General features: G+C 38.8%; 2 protein-coding genes across 4 annotated transcripts in view; one reads left to right on the plus strand and one right to left on the minus strand.

Moving 5' to 3' along the window:
• unc119a1 (unc-119 lipid binding chaperone a1) lies at positions 1 to 16,888 on the plus strand. Its single transcript, XM_007563074.2, has 5 exons — positions 1 to 334; positions 12,951 to 13,064; positions 13,183 to 13,273; positions 14,461 to 14,633; positions 14,771 to 16,888. The coding sequence occupies exons 1-5, from the start codon at positions 211 to 213 to the stop codon at positions 14,881 to 14,883; spliced, it is 615 nt and encodes a 204-aa protein (XP_007563136.1). The 5' UTR covers positions 1 to 210; the 3' UTR covers positions 14,884 to 16,888.
• foxn1 (forkhead box N1) overlaps positions 16,249 to 25,590 on the minus strand; it is a 25,136-nt gene continuing 15,794 nt past the window's right edge. For 2 of the 3 annotated variants that reach the window (XM_007563077.2, XM_016676952.1), the window contains exons 3-9: positions 23,597 to 23,893; positions 23,331 to 23,426; positions 23,123 to 23,253; positions 22,884 to 22,980; positions 20,191 to 20,398; positions 19,620 to 20,075; positions 16,249 to 19,112 (exon numbers count right to left, since the gene is read on the minus strand). In XM_007563077.2, the coding sequence (XP_007563139.1) occupies positions 18,823 to 19,112; positions 19,620 to 20,075; positions 20,191 to 20,398; positions 22,884 to 22,980; positions 23,123 to 23,253; positions 23,331 to 23,426; positions 23,597 to 23,893 (1,575 nt within the window). In that variant the 3' untranslated portion in view covers positions 16,249 to 18,822. The remainder of the gene's footprint in view (positions 19,113 to 19,619; positions 20,076 to 20,190; positions 20,399 to 22,883; positions 22,981 to 23,122; positions 23,254 to 23,330; positions 23,427 to 23,596; positions 23,894 to 25,590) is intronic. The other variant, XM_016676953.1, reaches the window with a different exon arrangement.

Raw genomic sequence — 25,590 nt, forward strand, 5'->3', positions numbered from 1 at the left:
GCGGCGGGGAGGGAGCAGAGAGCTGATTTTTATTTCCTACTGGATCGTGAAAGGGGAGGAGGAGGCATGGAGAACGAGTTATTCTGGTAACAGCGCAGAGCTTGTTTGACATCGCGTCTCTGAAGGCTTCCGGCGCAAAGTAAATCTGTTTGCGCGTCGAGAGGAAGAGAGCCTCGGTCAGTTCCCGGCTGCAATCCTCGTCGGCTGGACATGAAAGTGCAGCACGGCTGCAACTCATCAGACATGGGCATCCCGGTTAGGACCGAAGAAGAGCTGCGCAAGAACACAGTTATAACACCAGAGGATGTGCTGGGACTGCAGAAGATCACAGAGAGTGAGTAACCGGAATGCTTTCAGGAAAACCGGGGGTTTAACTGCTGCTCCGCTATGAGCCTGATTATATGCTTATTGCCTCTCTTGAGGAAGGTTACTACCATGGACAGCGACAGCTTTCAATAAGACTAAAAGCATTTGAACCAGTCTGCAACAGTGAGCAGGTGGATCTTCACCGTCAGTTTCTGTGTACTGCAAGTTTCCCTGCTGGTAATGATGAGTGTGCGTTGTTTGCTTAAATTATTGCTGCTTTTTGAGATCTGAGTAGGTTTCCCTCCAAGACTAAACTCTAGCTCACCTTACCACACCTGCAGCTCTGAGGTAACAGGTGGCCTGGGATGTGATCTACTAATTATAGCTGATAGTGCAGACAGCTCCCAGATGGAGCAGAAAAACAAGAGCTGTGTGTGTGTGCGTGTGTGCCGCCACTCTGCTGTTTATTATATTATGGAAACATGTCAACATTTCATAATAGGGCTGGACCTTTACGATTCCAAATCAAGAGGATCTCTCATCACTTGGGTGGTTAGAAACTAAGTTGTTTTGCGCAAATGTTTAATTCACAAGTACCTTGATGTTCACTTACAGATTTTTATAAAATTCTATTAGAACTAGGAAACATACAGCCAAATCATTCCAGGTGTGCTACAAATTCAAATTCAGCTGCACACAGTTCAGTTTGATCGAGGTTACAATGCTATGAGGTCATATTCAGTTTACAATAATGACATTATGTAAGAAAATCCAGCCAACTGCATGGAGTCACAATCTTTTACGTGGTGACAGTGGAAAGCAATAACTCTCTTTTATTAAGAAGAAACCGGCAGGATGCATTTGGGCCTCCATCTGCTGCAGCTGGTTTAGTGTTTGAGAAGTTTGAGCAGACAGAAAGAAAACACAGGTTCACTGATTTGGGGTTTCAGTCAGTTGCAAATCAGGATTAAGGGATGGCAGATGAGTGCTTGGAAAGAAAGGTAAATGTTGGAGTCCACTTTCTTTAGCTCATGTCAAAAAATGTAAAATGTTACACTGCAGAAAAATCATGAAGTTAAAGTTTAATCCCATCTTCTGAGGCCCATCATTGAAGCCATATACATATATATAAGCTTATATATTAAGCTCACATATTGAGCTCAATATTATCAAACCTTAATACTGAAGCTCTGATAATAAATTGTATAATTTAAGGAGAATGTTTTATTTTCGTAAAGACTATGATCGTGTCACATTAGGATCTCAAGAAACAAACAGTAGACACATTTATGCATCAGAGTTGTAACCCAAACTTGATTTAAATACTTCATGAAAATATTTGAAACAAAATCATTCTTTACTTTTGTTTTTATTTTCAAAAGTTTATTTAAAGCACAGAAAATTGGAAGTGTGTATAATTTATTAACTGTTCGTGTAAATTCATCCTTGTGAGCAGCAGGAAGTGATGTTTGGATTCAGAGCCAAACTCACTTCAGTGTAGAGGTTTAACCCTCAGACAGTCGCCTCTCTCTGCAATTTACCACCTCTGAGCAGAGAAGAAACACCGGCGTCTCATCAGTGTGATAAAGCCTAAATCACTCATGATGGTGTGGTAATCTCTGCTCTCCGCTGACATGTAATCTGGATTATGTCAGGATGGCTGTAACACAGCATTGTGCAATGAAGTGATGCAAACAGGTAATTATTGAGTGAGGTTAAAGATAAGGTAGGAAGATACAGCATTAATTCAGCATTTTTCAAGGATTTAAATCAAAAAAGTAAAGCTGGAATTTAGTTTGATCTTAATTGTCAAAGGGTGCTGCTCTGCTTCCTACATTAGTTTTGTATTTGTATTGTGAATGTTCAAGAACATTTATTACCACCATTTTTAATGACCACATGAAAAACACACACTTTATCCAGGAACAAGTTTGTTTATTGTTGTTTGGTGAGAGAGATCGGTAGATTCCTGACAGAAAAGGCATCATTTTGGAGCAGCACTGTCATGATGTGTGTTTGATAATGGATCCAAATGCAGAGCGGCAGAGGCGTTGAAGATGAATAGTTTAATGAATAATTATGGAAAAACAAAAATCACAAGTAAACAAAGCAGAAACACAAAGATCCATAGGAAACAATGCAGCAGGGAGAGACGAGAAGGATACAGGGAAAATATGGGAGTAGATGAGAGGAACCGGCAAGGAGTGACTGAGAATGAAGTATTTAAATACTCTGGAGGTTGAATGCTGAGCAAAAGTCCTAGGCTGATGAGTTAATGGGTTACAAGTGTGAGTGAAGGGAGCAGGAGGCAGACTGAGGAGAGGAAGAGAGAAAGTGGCTCAGGGGGCAAGGGAGAGGACACAGAGAAGCATGAAATAAATCTAACACTGTAGAACAACTAAACTAAAGAAACATAATGAAACTTGAGTGGCAAAGAATGACTAGAACAATAAATAAACACGACTAGATTCACTCAGGAAGAACTGAAGTGAAAATGGAAACAAGGCAGAACTAATTTTTTTTTTAAAACTGAGGAACGCAAAAACTGATAAAAAAACAAAAACAAACTCAGGTTACCCCAGATCCTAACAAGCCCAGCTTCATTGTGTAACACACTCACATTTCAAACCTCATCAACCCACAGCCTGCCGAGAAAACAAATGTGCATCAGAGCAGCAAATTCATGGTATGTCCATCACAGATAACCACTTCAATGGCAAGAAATGTAAAATAATCATCCGAGAGCCATGCATTCAGAATCCTTATGTCTGGACTTAATTTGGTGGGATTTGTTGTTTAATACTGTGCAGTCCCATCCTGCAACATTTCATGTTTACATGATGCATAATTAATAACATTAATTAATAACATCGTTGCAGTCAACAAAGAGTTGTACTGCTGATTTTTTTTCATCCAATTAAAAATAGTTTTTTTTTATTATTATTATCGTATTTTACCACATTGTCTTTCTGCCTTCATTCAGTTTGGCATTGGAAGATTTTTGTGTTGCACCCATCATCTTGTCCTCTGCCAGCTGTAAATAGCTTTTTATGTGTGAGTGCACATGAACACTGTCTGAGTAGTTCGTCTGTCAGTTTCCACATGGATTTAAACAGCATGTGGTGTTGAGAGGCGACAGACAGAATACTACAAGGTTCTGATAGACAGCAGAAAGGTGTTGGCTATGTGGAAGGATACAGGGCAGCATGACCTGTCACTGGTTCCTGGTTCTACAGCTGATAATTTCTGGAGCTACCTCTTGAAGGATTTGAGCAACTATGCAAAGAAGGATTAGTGGTTTATTTTGTTAACTCCAGGATTTTCAGCATATTGAATCATTTTGTACCTCAATCTGCAACCAAAGTTGTGTTTCTGCTTTACTCTTCTTGCATTTCTCTTAAGCATGCACTGACACATTGTAGAACTTGTGGCGGTTTCAATTATGGTTAGATGACCAAGACCTGCTGCAGCTAAACATGCCCAAACCATGACACTTCCACCTCTGTGCTTCACAATTGACATTAGATTTCTTTTATGGAATAGTTTTATGTTAAACATATTCCCTTTTATTTTTAGATTAATCTATCCGAGGAACATTACTCCAGAAGCTTGGTCTGTGTCTTTTTCCTGTAATGATATTTTGTAGTTTTGGAGGCTCCTTTTAGCATCCTACGGTCTGCTTTGTGGATGAATCTGTTTGGATGCTCTAACCTGGGCATGTTGGTTGTTGTTTTTCATGTAAGGTCATCTTTCTGATTACCTCAGACAGCTGTTTTAATCTTACCAGGGAGTTCACAGAGAACAATATGAAAAGGAGAAAATATCCAATTGGGTGAGATGATTTCAAGAAAAGAGATCAAATAACCACTCGTTAAAACAAAAGTATTGTCATATTTGGAAGGTTTTGTGTGTAAGCACCCAAGAGCAGAGACTTGAGAGAGTGAATTAATGAAAGTTTTTAATGAAAACAAAATTCAAAGCCTTGGAGGAAACCAGGGTATAAATCTATGGGGTTTGCAGATTTGCACAGAGGCATCGGTATGACAACGGTAGAGTCCATCAGTGAGTGAAGAGAATGAGGAGGTTAAACACTGAGGGAGACAAAGAAACATGAAGACCTAATCAGAGGCTGTAGAGGGTCAGCACAGGAAATGAGGAGATGAGAAACAACTGGGAAGAGAAGCATACTGGCAAACTGAGGGAGGGAGAAAGCCCTGAAACTTTAACAAACACTAACAGAGAAAAACATCTAAAGAACATAATGCTAAATACACAATAAATAATAATCAATGAGCAAAATCTAAATGAATGAACAGCAAGGAAGTAACAAAAATCTGAACATAAATGAAAACCAAACTGTGAGCAAATGAGGCACAGAAATAAACTAAGAACCAAATCTAAGGGATGAACTGAGACCTATGACATCATAACAGCGCAGAAATAAAGGAAGAACAAATGGATTATTAAAATTAGGATGACAGTTGTAGAGTTTTGCTTTTTTTCTTTTGCAACATTTTGGGAAATCTCAAAAAGGATAACAGAGCTTCAGATAGATCAGTTCACAATATTTGACTTTGCTAAAGTCACACATGTTGATATATTTCATGTTCTAAATGCTTAGATAAATACAACTAAATCAGAGGAGATATGAGGAAAACCTCTGCAAACCTGGTTTGATGGTTTCGGTGCCCGACTCCAGAAAAGTATCACAGCCAAACAAAAACCCCAGACCAGGTGTAGCTTCTAACATGAAGTTAACAGTTTTAAAAGAAAGCAAATAATCCCATTTGGAGAGCAGTAGAAGAAGAAAGTGAGGAAAAGTGTCTACAGCAGTTTAAACAGTATAACTACATAGATAACCTAATCTGACCCCTTAGAATGAGACATGAGAGAGGCACAGCCAAGCTGCCAAAGCTTTTTGTTTTGTTTTCTCAAATTACAGACTTAAAAGTTTACCACTAGAGTTACAGATACAAGTCTTTAAGATTTCTTTTAGGTTTTTCTTTTACTTAACAGCTGATGATTTATCAAAGTATTGAAGAATATCTGTGAATAGCGATGTTCAGCTCTTGAGCCAGAGTGACCCAGACCTATAAGATTTAGGTCTGGACATTTCCAACAAATGAAGGAATTGTCCTGTATTTAATTCCAATCCTGCAGCTTTATAGCCTAACTCTGCTTCAAACTTCTCCATAGCTTTATCTCTGACCTGGCTCGTGTGTTCCTTGGTTTTCATGATGCTGTTTGTTCGTCAGTGTTCTCCAACAAACATCTGATACCTTCTCATACTAGCTGGATTTCTGGACAAATGGACTGCATTTAGTAATCATATGACTCTGAAGAAAGATGGTTGAATACACATGCCACATTTTTAAGGGATTTAAAATAAGACCCATGTGTCATTAACCTTCTGCTTCACAATAATTCTCTATACTTTGTGTCATTATGCAAGGAAATCACAGTTTTCTCTCTCCTTTGTAATGTTATTTGGAGAAAGATGAGAGGAAAGAATCTCATCTGCATTCAGGTGTACAGAATGCAACCCCTCCGTGAACCTCACTGTTTTCCAATTTGCCCACAGGTGCTTTTAGCTGAGAGACATAAAACAGCCTGTCAGTCACAGGTGCACCGTACATCATCATCATCATCGCACAAACAGCCACATCTCACCGGATGCTCTCTCAGCTTCAGGTCATTTTAAAAAGATATATCAGCACACATTTGCATTGTCCTTCCTCGTGTTCCGACGTGACTTCAGCACAAGGTCTCGGCATCGATCGGAGGCCTCAGAGTCAGATGGAAAGAATAAGGCATGTGAAGTCAATCCCTGAGGCTAAAAGTCTGTTACTCCGGGCTAATCTGAGGGATTAAGGAGCTATAAATGGCAGCTGGCCTGCTCTGTGAGACTGCCACTTTGGTTTCAGACAGACTCTGTTTCTGAGCACAGAATGGCTCAAGAAGTGCAGCTGAGTTTACTTTAATAAGAGCAATTTCAGCAGAGGAAGATTGCACTGATTTATGCTGATAGACATTATGTCTAACAAAAAGCCTTGTTTTAGTTTTTATAGTTATTGAACTACAAAATAGTATCAAAGAAATTTTGAAAAAATAGTCATGCAAATGTATCAATACCTCTTGAACTTTTTACATTTAGTCATATTACAGAAACTTCATTGTGTTTATTTGTGATTTGATGTGGCAGACAAGGTAGAGCATAAATGTGAATTAGAATTAAAAATTATGTATGTTTACTAATCGCTTTTATAAAGGAAAATCTGAAAAGCGCACTGGGCATTTGTATCCATCCACTTTTATTCTAATGCACTGCAAACATAAACACAAAATGTAACCAAGAATTTTTGATCTAGTTTCCTGTGCAAATATCTTAGTAAACGTCGATTAAGACAAAACTAACTTACAGCTAACTTTTCAGCAAGATAGGACATTGTCTTAAAATAATAATTCCTTAACACTGATGAAAAATACTAGTTACATGTGAAATGATCTGTCAGTGGAACAAGACATTTTTCCCATAAAACTGTTTATCGTGCTGATAAGTCAGTTGTAAGTTAGTTTTATCTTATTTCAAGTGTACTAAGATATTTGAACTAGAAACTAGACCAAATATACTTATTGAGATTTTGTGTTTTTATCACTTAGTTATTAAAAGTGTTCTGAAACAATATGCCAGCTTTTGAAATAGGAAGAGCATGTCATAAAACGTCAGGTCCACCAAACTGACACGGGCATCAAGAAGATCGAATAAAAGCAGCCAGGAGCTTCATGATGACTCTGGAGGAGCTGCAGAGATCCACTGCTCAGTTTGAACAAGCTCTTTGGAAGAGTAGCAAGAATAAAATTGTTTTTGAAAGAGAACGAGAAATCAACAAAAGTCTGATGAGTCCAAAATGAAACTTTCTGGTCTACATTGAAAAGGCTGTTTGCAAACTAAGATCATGAACACAACCTCTCCAGTATGAAATGTTGGGTTGGCAGCATGAGGCTCTTTAATGATAAGAGTTAAAGTGCAGATAGATTGAGCCAATTACAGGACAGTAAAAACATACCTTGAAAAAGTATGCACACTTTGTCAGCTTGTTGCACTTTTTTTTCGTTTCATGAGATTGTCGCAGGACAGCAACCCTGAACATCTGACCACTGAATGGTTTAGGTCAAAGTCTATTCATGGCCAGATGTAAATCAAACTGAGAATCTGGATGAATAGGAATGAGCACAACTGATGACAGTATGATGTATTTTGTTGGGATCTTTTTTCTTCTTCTTTTTTTTACGATGAAAAGCACTTTGAACTACTTTGTTGCTGAGATGTGCTACACAAATAAACTTGATTGATTTACTGATTGAGCAAAAACCTTCTGGTAGAGGCATGCCTCACGCTGGAGGTTTGCAGTTTGTGACATGACAACATGTGAAAAGGTCCAAAGGGTGCTGATCCTCCTACCAGGCGCTATTAGGTAATCTCATGACAGAACTTTGATGTGGCTGCGGCAGTGCTGGAAACAAATTCCCCTGTTCTTCTTTTCCCCTTGGGTCTCAGCGTTGCAAAATAAAAACACTGAGTTTGATTTGCATGCAGCGGTTGTCTCATGTCAAACAATCTGCTATGATTTAGTGCTGCACCTACTTGTTGACCTGGGAGGTGAATGATGGGAAAGAGAGACAGAAATGCTGCAGTTATGGTTGTCGTCATCTGCTGTAGAGAAATTCACAACAGAGATCATTCTGCCAGACATTTTTGTCATTCTTCAGGTGTTTCAGAAAATGTTTCCCTACATTATACTCATCTGTTGGGAGGACAGCGACTTAAGAAAAAGTATGTAAACCCCTGTTTCGACCAAAAGCGAGCTTCATCCTGGTACATGGTCTTTCCAGCCGGGTCTGACGTTTGGTTTCTTGTGCCTATCATAAAATATATATATGTATATATGTTCCTGGTTTCTCTAGTGAACTTTCTTGGTAGATCTCTAAAGTCAACAGTTTTTCAATGGTTCTTAAAGTCACTCATGTAGTTCTTTGGGTTTCGGTTATTTTCCAATCTTTTTCTGAAGAGAAGCACAAAGACATTGGCTGCTGACTTGAATAAGATGATTTTTAGTTTGATCAGTCCTGACTGGTGACTGGCTGGAGGGAAGCTGAAAAATCAGATGGTTTATTAATGCACCATTAATAAATGGCTGCAGTGAATGAGTAAAGAACAGTGTTAATTTTGACAGCACTGTTCTGTTTAGTTTTAGTTATAATTTTTTTGACAAATAACTACAAATGTTAGCTTCATTTGTAGTTACGGTGACAAAAGTCAATAAACTTAGTCGACTAAACCATAAAGCAATTCTTTTTGGTGTCACCCGTCATTCCCATTCTTTACCCCTAGGTGCGATATTGAGCCTTTTAATAAAAATAAAGTTATATTTTACAATACACTAGGGTGGCGGTAACAGGTTCTTTCATGACCATAAGAACAATAAACTGATAATAGATGGGTAACTAGTCAGACTATAAATCCTGCAGCTGGCTGCTCAACGACCGCAGCTCTACCTCAGAGTGAGTCACTGATTGCTCTTCATGGCTCACATCATGACTTCGTTTTTTTTGCAAAAATGGAAACATTTTCACATGGCTTAAACTGTCTGTAAGAAAGGGGAAAATGCAACAGTTTTATTTCATGCAGCTAATGGAGAGTGTGCAGCAATGGGCTGCGGAGGGGAGGTGCCAACACTATTGATGGCATCTTGTTGAGTTTAAAATGCAAAAATATGATGGATGATTTTTGAAATGTTGAAAATCAGAAAACATTAGAGTCAACATCATTATAGCTTTACGTTACTTTTATGAGTTGATAAAACTTTTTTTTTTTTTTTTTTTTTTAAGGTTTCCATTTTAACCAGCATACTATAATCCTGTTTTTTGTTCGCCCATGGTGTAAAAAACAGACATGCTGCAGGTTGGATGTTGCCAGTCTGAAGAGGAATCCATCTATGTCACAATGTGAGCTGCTATTATTTATAGGTGACTCACGTTGTTATTTTTATCTCTGTTTCTGCAAAATCCTGAGCAGTTTGAGTCAGTCACTGTTCTGTTATTAATCCAATAATCATCTGTTTTCATCCCACACTGATGTTACCCTTACATGAATGATTTTCAGAGGAAATAAGATATTTAGTACCAGATAAAATCCACAAGATTATGTTGAGTGTATAAAGGCCAACCTCTGATTTCTCTGCAGAAGAATTTTATGAAATACAGCCTATAAACTGTTGTGTTCATATGTTCATCCAATTGTTTATGGCGCCCTCTTTGTAAAGACTTGGTGAATGATATTTTTCATCCTCAGGCAGTATGATAAAATCTGATCTCATCCAGTTTATTTAGATCTGTTTAACCCTCTGTGCTCACATACATTAAAAAAAAGCCCAAAGTCAGAATTAATTTCAGTTCAAGGAAATTATAATTTATCATATTTGCTTAGTATGTCAAGAAAAGAGTTAACTACACATTCATAAAACAATAACATAAACATCATTATCCTTTCCCTTGTGTAAAAACAGGAATTAAAACAAAATGTATTATTATTTAGTGCAAAAGTGCGATAAGAATAGCACAATAAGCATTCTCCTAATATAGTGATAGAGATCTTTGGGATAGGTAAAATTTTAGTTATGCATTTAATTAGAAAATGCACATTTGTTAGTGAGTAATTTTGTCCTTTGTATATGTGTTTGCAAACTAAATTAATTATTAATTTAGAGCTCTCCTAAAAAAAATAAATACCGAATTGTTCAGTCTATAAAGGACCATCTTTTCCTAATATTTTAAGAGCCATAAAGTTAATTTGTGTAAGCAAACACTTAATAATAAAAACTTACAATTTTTCGGTCCCATTTACTATATAGAAAAAAATGTACAGTATTTCTTAACAAAAGCAGAAAAACATCAGGGGAAGATGCAATAAAGTGGCTTGCTAATTTTAGAAAATATTGTGATTTTACTATATTATTAGTTTGATGCTCTTTTATTTACTTACTTTTTACCACAAACTGTTACTTCGTCAGTAAAGTAGCAATACAGTCACTTTACATTTCTTTATCTCTCTTTCTTTCTTGTCTTTTACTAGGTTAACATATAAGAAGTATCAAACATAGTGATGAAATGATTTATTAACTCAGATAGTCCTTTTCCCCTTCATTTAAAGCAACATTTTTAATGTCTAGTTCCCTCCCTGGGAAAAGTTACTGGATGCTGGAAATATGGCTCTAATCAATTATCAAACCTCGGACTCAGGGAAATCACTGTGGCTTTTAACCCGTCAACCACTTCTTTAACTTACAGCTAACTTTTCAGGGGCATTTGTTGGTTTAGAAAAAGGTGGATTGTTTCCATCTGAACCTTAAGCAGAGACGTCCAAGCATCTTCATGCCTTGTTCAAGAGTCATGGTAGGATGAAGTGGGAGATGGGCAGATTGACTTGGAGCCTCATCTGCCATAATCTGGTCATTTTTCTGGTAAGAAAGAGCTGAGGGAACAAGCAAATCGCTCAAATTACTGGTCTACCTACATTCTGACTCTTAGCTACCATCATGAATTATGCAGTTTAATTGTTATTAGTAGCGATGAGATTTTGAAATAATTTTCAGTACTAGCGAGACTGAAGACATTGCTTTAATGTTGCTGGTTTATAGTCAGAATAATGAAAGTTTGCTTGTTGAAACTAACAGTACTGTTCTGTGTAAAAGACCAATTAGCCAGTGGAATAGTGACAGCAAACGACTTCAGAAACCAATGTCAAGTTTTAATTATTTTTGGTAACAATTATGATGAAAATATGTTTTATTTCAATTTCAATAGTGTTTCATGACCTACAAAAGATGTCCTGTATTTTATTAGGCTTTTTTCAAAAAAATAAAAATAAAAAATAAAAAAATAAAAAGACCTGCATTTTCATGTTTATACGGAGGCCCAACAGGGTCAAACTAGTGGAACTCAACAGATCAGTGTTAGGCCAGACCCAGTAACTTGATGGGCAACTTATTTCGTGGTAAAGCTGCAGGAACAAGAACCATGAAATAATTAAGCACAAGTTTAATTAACTGTCCTAAGTTTATGACTATTAAACAAATTATTTATACCTTTAAATAATCATTGATCTATTTCATAGTTCATTTAATTAATGATTATATAATGTATGTATTTATTTAATTTTGGTCCTTTTGGCCTTCCAAAGGTTCAAAGGGAACTCTACTATTGAGTCTTGTGATGTATGGTATGCAAAAGAAAAACAAAACAAAAAAAAACTAAACCAAAAGGGATATCTAAAAGAATATTAACAATGTTCAGCGAATCTTCAGGACTGAATAATATTACTTCTTCTAAACAAACTCGATTTCAAAGAAATTTGCATAATTTCAGCTTTAATCAACGAACTCTCTCAGACTCACGCTCGGCACATCCTGTCAGCTCTCTGCTATTCTTCAGTGTTCAGTGCTCTGCCATGCTGGCCATTACATCAAACGGCGGGCTCTAAATAGTCATGTTTTGCGAGGAGGATATTTTCAGACAAGGTGTTAGCTGTTGTGTACTGTACTTTATGAAAAGGTTTATAAATATCTCTGAGCGGGTGGCTAAAGCCTGAGCTGCCCATCTGCTCCTTAACCCTCAGAAATACAAGAGGATGCTGGAGCACGACTCTATCTGATTGTACAGTGCAGATGTTTTAATATTTTTACTGTGAACGTTAATAGAAACCTGCAAGACAAAACCTACAAATATTTCTGCAGAGTAGACTTCTAAAATTGGCTTTCCGTACTTTAAGAGAAATAGTGTGTCTGTGTGTGTGTGCACGTGTGTGTGTGTATATATGCAAGTACTTTATAACCAGTCAGTCCATGTGATGATAAAACACAATAAGCCTCTTAGGTCTAATCCAGGCCCTTTGGGTAGGGAGTGTCTCACACATGACCACGCGCACACAACACACACACACGCATGCGCGCACACATGCATACTACCATGCACAATTAACGTAATCATTAGATGCAGTTGGAGAAAATCAGCAAAAAAAAAAGCCTGAAAGTGTGAAGATGGGTTGTTGAGAAGTAATCTTTCACCTGATTTAGGGTGGAACAAAATCTGTGTTTTTTTTAAAGGATTCATCATTTGCACAAATAGTCAACTATTTTGTCCCTTTACATCCTAAAACCTTTTTGTAGTTAACTTGGATTTGGATATTCTGTGATGAAAGAAGTTCAAAATGGAGGAAGTAAAATGATGCATGGATTTTTAAACCCTGGAATGCATCACTGAAACTAAATCATCAAAATACCCGCTAAAACATGCAAAAATCAGCTATTTTAAGGATGACATGGAAAGATTTCTTTTGATTAATTGCTGAAAATTGTACAAATCATTTTTAATGTGCCTCAAAGGTTTGTAGGAGAACACTAGTGAGCAACATCATCACAAAGTGCTGTTCAGAACATCATCCAAAATGTGGCCCAACTTCAGACCAGCTAACATGTCCATCCGCCTGTTCTGGCAGAAGGGCTTCAGAAACGTCTATGTTTGTTTTCATTTCACATATTTTAAATTTGGTTGTTTTGGCTGTGTGTTTAATGTTTTGTTTTTTCTAGATTACCTTTGTGCTCCAGAGGAAAATGTCCACATGATTGACTTCACCCGGTTTAAAATCCGTGACATGGAAACAGGGACAGTCCTGTTTGAGATCACCAAACCTCCAACACCAGGTCAGAGCCAAGCCTCAGAGACTGAAACTGCCGTCTTTAAAGTGAAGAAACATAAAAAATTTTTTTACAAGCTTACGAATATGGTTTTCTTTTTTTATGTTCACCTGTTTGTGTGCAGGCGGTTTAAAGCAATGTGACCCCAACACCGGCCGATTTGTTCGATACCAGTTCACCCCAGCTTTCCTCCAACTACGACAAGTTGGAGCCACGTAAGTCAGAATGTGGAGGGTGTGCATGATAAGGTTTCATAGAAAACAAACGAATGCACTGAAGCAATAGAAAACATGCAGTGGTCCCTGCTGCTGCTGCTGCAGAGGTAGGAGGCATGACGGGTTCAGTTTGGGACAACAGACTGACGATGATCCGTGACAACAGCTCAGCTGACGGTAGCAGACAGACTGCATCAAAGGTGTTTGTCGACGTTACTGAGGTTTTGAATTCAATGAAGCAGCTTTATCATACAGATACAAATTCATATTACACTGTGCATATAATGATAATTTCTATTTCATTTTTATCAGAAAATAAAAACATTTGTGATGACCATTAGTTCCAGACAAAATTATAATTTATGGTCTGTTATTACACTGTTGTTATCTCTTTTTGCCACTATTCCCATTATTATTACACACACGAAGCGTGGTTTAATGGCAGTGAGCATTTTAACCTACTTACATTTAAAACTGTACTCCCTTCCCACTCTTTCTCCCAGCCCATCAGTCATTGTTAGAAGGACAAAAATCTTCCATTCACTCCACACATTGAATCTTGGATTAGGTTAAGCTGCAAAGGACACATCGGACCCGACCTTCAAATCCGGTAAAAGGAACAGGCAGCTGTGGGTCACACTTAGAGGACCGTTTGTATTTGAACAGCCTTCGCTGCATCGCTGTGACATAATCTGCCTTCAAAATCAGCCTTCGAAGGATCCGACCGCTGATCTTGAACACCTCTGTGTCTCTGCAGCACTGCTAGCTGCAATAGGAAGTTAGAAAAATAGCACAAATTCATTGCTTGCAAGAAAAAGATACTAATATAACAATCATCACTAATTGTAGTAAAAACTTCATTTTGGTGTTGCTGCAGATGCAAAATTGTTTTCTTTTGCCTGCTGCGTGCATCACCATAGAATATTTGAAGCTTTGTACTCAAATTGCAAGTTTGTGAAACTTTTTCTGCAATTTGTCAGTTTTGTGTTCAAAGAACGATTAGGACTGTTAAAACTATTGATGTGTTTTGACCTGAAAGCTGTGTGAACACAAACCGTAAGGGTAGTCGAAGCGTAACCCTTTCGTCCACTTTCCAGTTGCTAAACAGAAAAGGCCCAGACATTTTCAGAGCATCAACAAGCAGCAGTACATTCGGTGAGTCTATTTTCTTCTTGTGTCGCCAACAGAGTGGAGTTCACAGTGGGAGACACCCCCATCAACAACTTCCGTATGATCGAGAGACACTACTTCCGCGACAAGCTGCTAAAGAGCTTCGACTTCGAGTTCGGCTTCTGCATGCCCAGCAGCAAGAACACCTGCGAACACATTTACGAGTTCCCCACGTTGTCCGAGGAAACCAGTGAGTGTCTGGCATACAATACGGGGACGCATGAACGTGCGACAGCACTGAAAGAACAGCTCACACAGACAGAACAGATTTAATGTAACAGAATCCTGATTATGCTGTGGCTTTTCTCTCTGTGTCTCTCCCTTCAGTGCGTGAGATGATCCAGCACCCTTACGAGACGCAATCCGACAGTTTCTACTTTGTGGACAACAAGCTGGTGATGCACAACAAGGCAGATTATTCCTACTGTGGCGGGCCGTAGGAAGACCATCTCCGCTCCTCTGATTCGAGACATTTTCAGGACCAGAAACACATGAACTGATGGACAAATCACTGGCTTTAGATACTCATTTATCGCCCCTGTTAGCTCCACACATTCCCACTCAGGCACTTAGCCGTCTGGACAATCAGATTCCTTTTCGGGAGGAGCAGCAAAGTCTGCCAGTTCGCATCAGAGTACACGGATGGAAGCGTGTGGGCAGCACAAACATGCCGCTGATTTCAGTCCGCATATGTGGGCTCAGCTTCATCGGGAAAAGAGAAGACATTTTTTTTTTTTCTGTTCTTGTTTTATTTTTGTGTTAGTTGGTGGCTGGAAATTAAGCAAAACCCCACTATGCAAGCCCAAGAAATAACACGGTTCATTTTTTATGGCATTTTACAAATTTACTACATTTCTATAGGATTGAGCAACAACAATAGTACATGAAATGGACTGAAGACAGAGAGAGAGAAAAAAGGAGAGGGAGAGAGAAAGAGCAAGAGAGAGAGAGAGATAGAGAGAGAACAAGCGTTACAGTGATCGCCAAGAAATCTAGCTGCAGGTTTTAAAATATCTTTAAGCTGTTCCGCTGGTTCTTTAGTTGTAAAAGTTGAGATGTCTAATGAAGCACAAGATGCTCTCATATTCTGTGAAAGTACTTCCTCCTTCCTCCAGGAAAGGATAAAGAGAGAACACCCTCATCAACCGGTGTCTGAATTTACTTAAAACCTACAGCTGTAGAAATACAATCTCTGTCTCAGTTTAAGAATGTTTTTCCGGTATTTTTGCAATACAGGGAAAACCCTTTCTCAGTGGAATGATGCAAACGATTCAGTCTGACCAGGAAACGTTTTTATCAGCCTCTTGAGCAGGAACAAGCTCCTTCTTGTAACATTTGCAGACGTTTAGGCTATAAGACAAACTTTTAAACCACATTAAAACCACAGACTTTGGTGTATTTTATAAGGAATTTATGTGGCAGAAAAACATAAAGTAGTGCAAAATTTCATGGGTTTAAACATTTTCTAACAGATACATTTTCTTCTACATGCGTTCATATTTATGTTTCGTCCCGGATTGATGTGTATTCATCTGCATCCATTTTCCCATCATCTCTGCCCAGCTTCTCTGTCCCTGCTGAAGAAAAACAACTATAACATTATACAAAAAAAATTTTTGAAAAATGTTATGAATACCTTTGCAAGGCACTGCTCATGCTCTCTTCAATATCAAGCTAAATTATAAACCTAGATCTTTTTTTTTAATCATACAACATCCATGTAGTTTCTATGTGTGCGTGGTAGTGGAGCCACTGATATCTTCTGCTAGTGTTTAGATAAAATAGACTGTTTTATTTGCAAAAACTTTTTTTTTAAATGTTACAACTGATTACATGTAGGAAAACTACAATATACAGAAATAAGATGCAAATTTTGATATAATCAAAAGTATATTTACGCTTTATAGTTTCATGGCATTTTTACTCTTGTAGTTACTTAAAATCGTATCAGCAGACATATCTAAGTGACTCTCTCTTCCGCCTGTGTTTTGTTGCTGTCCAGATGACTGTATCCTTTGTCTTTGTGAGAAATCAATTCGATTCTTGTCTTCAGGTTGACTTTGCCGCAACGACAGGAATATTTTTAAGAGCCAGGAAACATCAGAGGCTAACATACACTTATCAATTTTGGTTTAAGCTTTTCTTTTTCTAGGGCTGAATCTTTATACACAAGTAACTAAATAAAAAAAAAAAAAGAACTGGGTGTATAGATTTCAATTTGTCAGATTTTCTCTGAAATAAAAAGTCATAATCATAAATAAAGGCTGTACATGCATTCCCTAAAAAGATTGAAATAGCTCTGAAATGTCTTAACTTGACAAAACAGAGGTGGTTGGTTTGTTGGTTTGGATGTTTTGCATTTATTGTCCACAGAGAGGAACTGGGCATGTAGACAGAAAGAAATGAACACATTCAAACTGAAAGGAGGTAAAGAATGCTTCCTGACAAAAAATAAGCTTTGCTGGTTTAACTTTTTGGTCACAATGAATAAATTTTTATAAGCGTACTCCGTTGTAACTTTGAATTTGGTTGAATTTAGTGAAAGAACAGCTTAAATAAATCATTAAAAGCTCCAAATTAATTTGACGTTGATGCAGACGGTGAATGTATGTAAACTTCAGACCACTACTGTGTATAACTAGCCACAAATCAGAGAGCAGTTCTGATAGCTGATACTTTCTGTCTCACTGAACACTGTGTTCACTTTGATGCTGAGAAATGTTTTCAATCAACATGGAAAATTGTAAAAGTTTTGTCTTTAATTTTATCAAAGAAATAAAACTGGGATTTTCACAAAATCTTGACATGCGTTTATCTCAAGACTTGACTTGAGGAATGACTGAAATAATAACTTTTCATAGTCTCAAAGCAGAAAAATACAAAATTTAGATACACTGATAATAAGTTGTTGTGACATTTCCATTTCAGTAACAGTTTCACAAAAGTGTAAAAGGAACAGTCACCAGTTTTTCTCTGAATAAATCTAAATACTTACATTTAAGTGAAAACTAAAATGTTTGACTGAAGTACCTTGCTGTATGAAACAAAAGCAGCAGAACCACGCGGAGGTTTTGCTGCCATCTACTGCTGAAACAGCGTTACTGCACCGTTTCCATGGGCGATCCAACCGACCAGTCAGGATTTCTCCTGGAGAGCGGTGACGTTTTGCCTGCATCATGTTAGAAGTAACATGTAGGGCGAGGGTGATTTTGGTGCATGGTTGTTTGTCAGGAGTTGGGCTCGGCTTCTCCTGTTTCTGTTCCAACATGACGGTGCACACACCAAAATTAACAAGGACATGGATGAATGAGTTTGCCCATCTATAAAAGTGTTCAATGAACGCACTCCTGAACCTCAAGGAAGGCCTTTCTAGAAGATAATAGATGGGTTGACATTAGGAGGTAGTTGCCAATTCCAACTGAGTAGTTTGCAAGTAGGTACAACTCATACAATAACGTTTAAAAACATTTATTTTGGCTTGAACAGGGTGGATCTTCTTTATAAGCCTGCAGTCCCTCTGGCTGTTTTAGCAAATCATAAATAGAGCCCAACACATGGATTGTTTAGTTTTTAAATACTTTGTCAAATTACTCCTTTAAAAAGAAGTATTTTCGCCCTTGCTTCTTTTAAAATCCTCTATGTTTACCTTGAAATATCTACAAACTGCCAACGTCTTCACCCCAACCATCATATAACTTTTCCCTTCTGTTTCTTCTGCATTTCTTTATTTATTTTTTTATTTGTTTTTGTACGATCTGCAAATAACCTCTTGGTGGCAAGGCCACTTGGTGTGAGGTATGGTTTAAAGCATTCACCAAATGCTGAATACATTTAGTGAATGCCAGTATAAGACATCAATGCAAAATGGTTGCTCTTTTTTTAATAATTAAGTTTTGTGAAAACTGAACAGCATCTAACATTTTAGGCACATTAAACCTTCCATACGATTAATCAAACGGGATGATGAATGCTAAAAATAAACTTGTTGAGAAGAGTATGTGTTTATGTTTTCATTTATGAACTGATAACATTTTTTCATTTTCACTTTAATAGTCAAACAAATATATGTTAGGGGATAATTTACAGATTTGCCTGCAGTTAAAACTTATAATGCCAACTAAAGAGGTGAAACTATAGCAACAAAATGAAACGCTTTGAATCTTTAAGTGACAGTACAAAACAAGATACATGGGAAATGAAACACATTTTGCTCAAAGTAAATAAATAAACAACTTTGCAAACAAATATATGACTCACATTCAATAAAGGTACATCAGATATGTCTCAATTTGACAACATTTTAAAGCTGATTAAGTTTATAAGCATAAAATGTGAAATGTTTATTAGTTTGCAAAGTCTCAGAGGAAGTGGAGAGCCGTTTACATCAGGGAAATGGAAGTGGTGCAGGAGGTCAGATATCCAGCCAAACTCTCCAGTCCTGAATATCCGACAGGATGTAGTCCATTCCAGCAGCTTCTGTCTGGGTCCTCGTCCTCATACGCTGCTTTACAGCAGGGTCCAGCATTCCCCTCGAACGTGGGGCTGAAAGTCTGCAGGCAGCTGGTCTGTTGGTGGTGATCCTGCTGGGGAAAGGAAGTGGAGAGGTGTGTGGCTGGACCATGTGGCTCCGACACCAGGCTGTCCTTCCTCAACTCCTCCCACAAGTTTCCTGCAGTAGCAATAAAATCAGACATGTGGGTTGAATCTAGACATCGGTGATTGATGGAGCTAAACACAGAGCAAAACTGGGAGAAAACCTGTCATAAGCTGCAGAAGACATTGAACTGGGGTGGATGATCACCTTCCAGCTGGAGAAAGTGCTAACATATACAGCTGGCACTAGCATGGGATGGTCTAATTCAAACCATGTCTTAGAACGGCCTAGTCAAAGTCCAAATCTAAGTCAAATTTAAGCATTTGTGGCAAGACATGCTTAAATAATAACTGCTGTTCGTACAATCTGTTTGAGTTTGAGCTATTCAATCTCAAAGATGACATAAAGATCCCCTGTGGGATCTGCGTCTGTAATTGTGGCAAAAGTTGGTTCTACAAAGTACTTTCTCACAAAAAACTTATTGTAGATTGTGTTCTTCCACACATGTGGTTTGTGACTAAAAAAAAAAATAAAGCTCTGCAGGCATGGAAACCCTGGCATCCTGTAATACGACACGCTTACCTTGCAGCTGCAGGTCCGTCAGACTGGGGTTGAGGGTGTCTATGTCATAGCTGGTGTCTCCATCTTGAAGTAACTCGTGCATTCCCCTCAGGTCGACGTTGTACTCTCCCGGCAGTCCAACCCTGTAAACAGGTGGCATTTTCCCAGCTATGGGTGAGTTCAGACACCCAGAGGGTGACGGGACGCCGGCTGCAGGCTGCTGTCCGCAGGGGGAGTACAGGGCAAAAGAGCTGCTGGGTTGGAGCGTCGTGTGGGGAAGGTAGCTGGGCTGAATGTGAGCGTACTCTGATTGTGGAACGGGTCGGCACGCCAGCGGAGGCTGCGCGGGGTTCAGAGGTAAAGGGGCGGGGCTGTACGTAGGGGCCACTCTTTTTAACGTGGTGTTGTTTGTGCTTGGGTAAGGCGGCAAAGGTCTTAGTCTGTCTGGCTTCTCTCCCAACAGACGGTCAAAGTCTTCTGTAAAAGAAGATAGGACAAGACGATTTTGAAAGAGGTTGAATTTAAATGAAAATGCTTTGTTCTGGCGAAATCCATAAGCTCGGTTGTCTTCTTTACCGTCTCTCTTCCTCACCTGGCTTTGCCATGCTCCTGCGGATGGTCTGGGGGTCTTTGCGGCGCCATTTGTGCAGCTCTTCCTGCATTTTCTCCACCTTGGCCGGATTTAGACCCCAAAGGCAGCCTTTACGAGAAGTGTTGCCGTTTTTGTTCTCCACCTTTTCAAAGCATTTGTTCAGGGAAAGGTTGTGCCTTACCGAGTTTTTCCAACCGTCAGGGGCGTTCTGAGCAGAGACAGAGAAGCGATGCGTTAGAAAATCATTATTCTTACGCTTTATGGTCTTGAACTCGAGGCCTGGGATTTGAAGTGAATCATTAGTGCCAACCTTTTGTACTGTTTCTCTCTAGCTGTGGTGAAATTGTTAGAAAAGAGAATCCTGCTGACTTCCCTGGATTCAGGGCTGATGACACACTTTCTGTTTCCTCGCTGCTACATTGTTAGCTAAAAATGCATGATCTTAAAAAGGGGGGAAAATATGTTCATTATATTGATTTATATTTGAAGTAAATTGACTTTAACTCTTACGGGAAAAGCACACTTTTTAGTTACTTTTAACAATTCACCAATTAATGCAGGGACATCAATCTCCTCCCTGCAGGGTTAATTTTTTGCCCACATCTGCTCCTCTCTTTGATTTGAATCTGCGTGCCATAACAAGTGCCTACTGAGCCGAACATAAAGTGAAACATACTTGGCAACATCAAGCAGGCTTTTTTTTTTATTTTAAAAATGTATCCAGTGATCATGGCTTTCACTGAAGTTTCATCTTATTTATCCCCCTGAACCTTCTGACCCCCGCAGCTCGGGTTTTAGCCACCTGTTTGGAAATCAGCCATCAGTGCAGAATTTTTAATAAATAGATAACTGTGTGCTTCACTAGACCATAGCCGATGGGCTCAGTAATTGTGTGTAAGGCACCTTTTTAATATGTATGGTGGAAAACGTTTGAACTCTTTCCAGATCCGAGTATCAACTCATCTGAAAATCAGGGTTCAAACTGAGCTCTGACCCCACAGGTGCCGAACGTGTTTAATATTAATGCAGCAGGAAGCAGTTTTAAAATTCACTCACATCGGCATGCTACTTCCTTCACGTTACACCCTGTGGCAGCAGGCGTTTATGTGTTGGTGTGTTAATAACTTTTACAGACAAACCTGAGAGCAAACCCTTCAGAATTAGATAAACCATTAGTGGCAAATTGTGCACAAATGTTACGTTTATTTAGTCGGTCACCATAGTGTTATAAGTTGATGAGCAAACATTTAGTTACCCAACAATTAAATGATCAATAACATCTTCTATGAGGTAACGTGTTACCTTTTAACTGATCCAAATAGTTGCACTTACATGAAGTTTTAAAAAAAAAAAAGAGAGAGAAGAAAGCAAATCAGTAATCTTCTAATTTTTAAGATTCTTATCTTTTCCATCCATTATTTATTTTGGGGTTTATCCAAACCTTCTGTTTTTGGCATGTTTTTGTGTATTAATAGCACAACATAAAAACGTGTCTCCATTACCTTGGGACGGACGGACGGATAGACGGATGGAATCTCTACTAATGCTTCCAATTTTACTGCAACTTTTTTCTTCTTGCCTCTGACCTCATCTTTGAAATCTTGCAATCAAATGTTCTTCTTTCTTTTCTGTTGAAAAGCTAAGCATTAAGCTGATGTGAACAAACGTTTTGGTCAGAAACAGGAGCAGTTCTCTGTGCATTTTAGTTATTACATATTTATACAATAAAATAAAACGGAAGTCCAAGTTTTGTGGCGGCTTTCTTGATTCCTCAATCAAATGCTGCACTTTGGTTGCACTGCTTATTTCTGCTTCGGTGTTTACCATATATCTTTTTAAAATATAAGTCCCTACATTATCTGAAAGTTATTTTTGTTTAAATAACTATTGTTCCCTATCAAGAAATGTGAAGTCAATAATCTTTGACAGTTCACTCACATGGCGTATTAGCTAAAATGACTCTATTCAACTCCGAGTCGCCGTTTCCAAAACACAAAGAGTAACAACATGCTCACAGCAATAGTAGATGTGTTTAAAAAAATAAACAAATGACTTACTTCCAGAAGTAGCAAAAGGGTTCATTAGTGAAAGTCATATGTTGAAAGATGTTGCACATTCACATTTTATGATCCTTATATTCCCTTAAACCAGGGGTCCCCAAACTTTTTCCTGCGAGGGCCACATAGCTGTTCTTTTCTCTGGTCGGGGGCCGGTCTTAGTTTTTGGAGAAAGAAACCTTAGAAAATTCTTGTCGACGGGGGTGGGGGGTGGTGGAGGGAGGGCTGTTCTGTCTTTGAAACTGTCGAGCGGGGGGCGGGGGGTCGGACGACGACGACGACACATTCACGCTTTTAGATAGATTTTTACCCAGAATGCAAATGGAAAAAACCGTGAGTGAAACGGTGACTGGGACTGACTAGTATATATTTCATTGAGGGAAAGTAAGTTTCACATCTGCTCAAGCCCCCTGGTGGTTGAAGAAAAATCCACATATAAACCAGAAAATACAATATATGAAAAAAACACTGAATGCTCTCTGGTATGAGGAGGCGGGCCGGATCCGGCATTGTTCAGGGGGCCGGACCAAATGACATGGCGGGCCGGATCTGGCCGACAGGCCGTAGCTTGGGGACCCCTGCCTTAAACTGTGAAATGAAATGCAATGGGCATGTAATGCTCAGTGTGTGCAATACCTTAAAATATGGGAAGTGTTCAGTCATGAAGCTGTAGATCTCACTGACCGGCAGACTTCCTGTTTTGCTGTTCTTCAAAGCCATAAAAATCAAGATGCTGCAGCAATTAAAAGGAAACAGGCATTCAAATTATACTTACATTTGACATAACGTTGCATTTATGTTTAATACCGCCCAACCACATGCATCTGTGCTTTACAACAAAAAATACCCAGCAGTGAGATGTGATGCTGTGCTACCTGTAGGAGTAAATGGGTTTGGGGAAGAGGGCCTCCGTTGACCTCTCCTGATGCGACTGAATGGAGAGACTCTGAAGGGGATATTTGGTGGCGTCTGACTGATCGACATCCGGAAACAGTTTAGCTGAAACCTGTGAAGCGCACACACAACAAACGATGAACTTCCGCATTGCGTGCTGCTGTCAACCGGTCATTTAAAGCGCGCTACCTGCTGCATGGAGCTCATCGAGTCGTAGGATGGATAACTTTGAGACAGAGAGCCGTAAGGTTCCACTGGCCCAGCAGGAAGCTCTGGGTACAGATTCTGAAAATGTGCAAAAAGTTTGAGGGAACCACGAGTAACGACGAATGAGAAAAAATGTTTCCCCGGTTAAAGTTCATTAATATGTGCTGCAGAATATGCACCTGTTGGCAGTAAAAAGCTTTTGATAGCTCGGTTATTGAACTGACAGACAGTGTGGTAAATTTAGGAACCTGAACGTTGTCGCTGTATTCGCCCCAGGTTGTTTGAACATCACTGCTACATGAGCCAGTGTCGGGAATGTTCACTTCCTGCAGGCTGCTGAGGGAAGAAGAGCTCTGAAGGAGGCAATCTGAAGCGTCCACTGCCCCGTCGCTGAACTGTCGACGGTACGGGTGGAAGCGGTCAGCCGGGGCGCGATCTGAGCCGATGGTCCCGTCAGCGCTGTGTCTCCTGCTCAGAGCTGGAGTCCTCAAGCCGGAGTGGCTGCTCCCTGGCTGGGGGAAACAGATGTCCTCGCCCTCTTTAATCTGCAGTGTCAAAAAAGATACGGGGAACATAATGTACTTGCAACAGTCTACACCCAGATTTCAGAGACTTTTTTTTTTCTATTTTATTTATGAGCTAAATAGCAAAAGTAATTCCAGGAGACCTCCTGAGAATTTCCTGAAACAAATCCAGGAATTTTCTTCTCCACATGCACATAAATCAAAGAGAACAGGCTGAACATGCTAACCTTCAGTTTGCCTTCAAGGAATCATTACCTCCACATTGACAACTGTACAATCTCAGCTTGGAAACTTCTGATAAGGCAAGCCAGGCAGAAACTCAGAAACAACTTGACCTTCCATGACTGCAATATTTTCCAGGAATCTTCTCCATACTCAATCAATGTCAAATATTAATGTGATGTGATTTTACTATTAAAACTGTTGCTATGACCCAGATTTTGTGTACAAAATGCAGGTTGTAGAATGTTACGTAGGAACACATAATCATTCAAGGGCAATTTTATCCAAAATAAAAAGATGGAGCTTCTTGGGTTTTGGATCTAGTTCAGTGCACCTTTATTTTCTGCATTGCTCCAATTTATCTCTGACTTTTCCCAGTACATCAAAAGATTAAGTTACTGAACAAAATCATAACAATGAAAACCCAAATAGCAGAACTGGCGTAGCAACAAAGAGCTCATCCCAAAATGCTATTGTCCAACCAAAGACTTGAATCAAAGATTTTAAACAAAATATCAACCATATAAATTGGTCACGGTTATAAAAAAGTCAGTGGTTATTTTGTTCATTCAAGCTCTCTGATACAAAGTGCAGGAGTCACTGGATTTTGAAGTTTGAGTTTCAGCAAAACTCTAAACTCCGACTCTCTAAATCAGTTTTCAGTGATGAAACTTTGCAAGTTTTCCAAACTGAAAGCTCCAATTTTCCAAACAAGCTTTTAATAACCACAGTGCATCCAGTTTGTGTGTGTGTCTTTTTCAGTTCCTCTCAAGAATCAGGCAAAAAAGTGGCAAAAGTATATATATATATTAATACAAATAAAAATATATGTATAACTTTGGTGTAATATTTTTGTAAGAATAATAATACTAATGTATAAAATAGAGCATGCTTCAGGACCGATATCTGTTTACATGACACACAAAGGCATATTAGGTCATTCATGAGGACGAGGAATCAGTGAGAGCTGATATTACCGTCACAAAGGAGTGTCCCATTTCCAAGGGGAATATTTTAACCACTGCCTGAATTAAATAACAGACGGGGGAGGAGCTGAAATGTGGGTTGGCAGTGGTTTTCACATTGATTTTTCCAGTTCAAGTACTTTTAGAATCATCAAATGGAAATCAGATTAGCCCCAAAACAAGGAAATTATCCTTTAACTTAGACAAATCAAATGATGTGACTCCAACCTCGGCACCATTGGCTGCTACCAAAGGGGCAGAAGTAGCAATATTTTCTCACACTGTTCACAACAGAGGCAGACAAAACCTTCCCAATTGACAAATAGAAAACTTGTTGAAATGCAACAGAGACATGAAGGTTTATTTTATTTTTTGTTTTTCCCCTAAAAGGCCTAGGTTGTGCCGCCCTGGGTGTTGAGCCACATTGCCTACTTTAAAAAATACCAAAGAATAAATGTGTGGGTAACCCCAGAAGATTAGATTCAGTTTTGCTACCACAGATCATCAACAACGCAGGGAACTTGTACTAGT

The sequence above is a fragment of the Poecilia formosa genome, unplaced genomic scaffold, assembly GCF_000485575.1.
Source record: "Poecilia formosa unplaced genomic scaffold, Poecilia_formosa-5.1.2 Scaffold144, whole genome shotgun sequence".
NCBI classification, from domain to species: Eukaryota; Metazoa; Chordata; class Actinopteri; order Cyprinodontiformes; family Poeciliidae; genus Poecilia; species Poecilia formosa.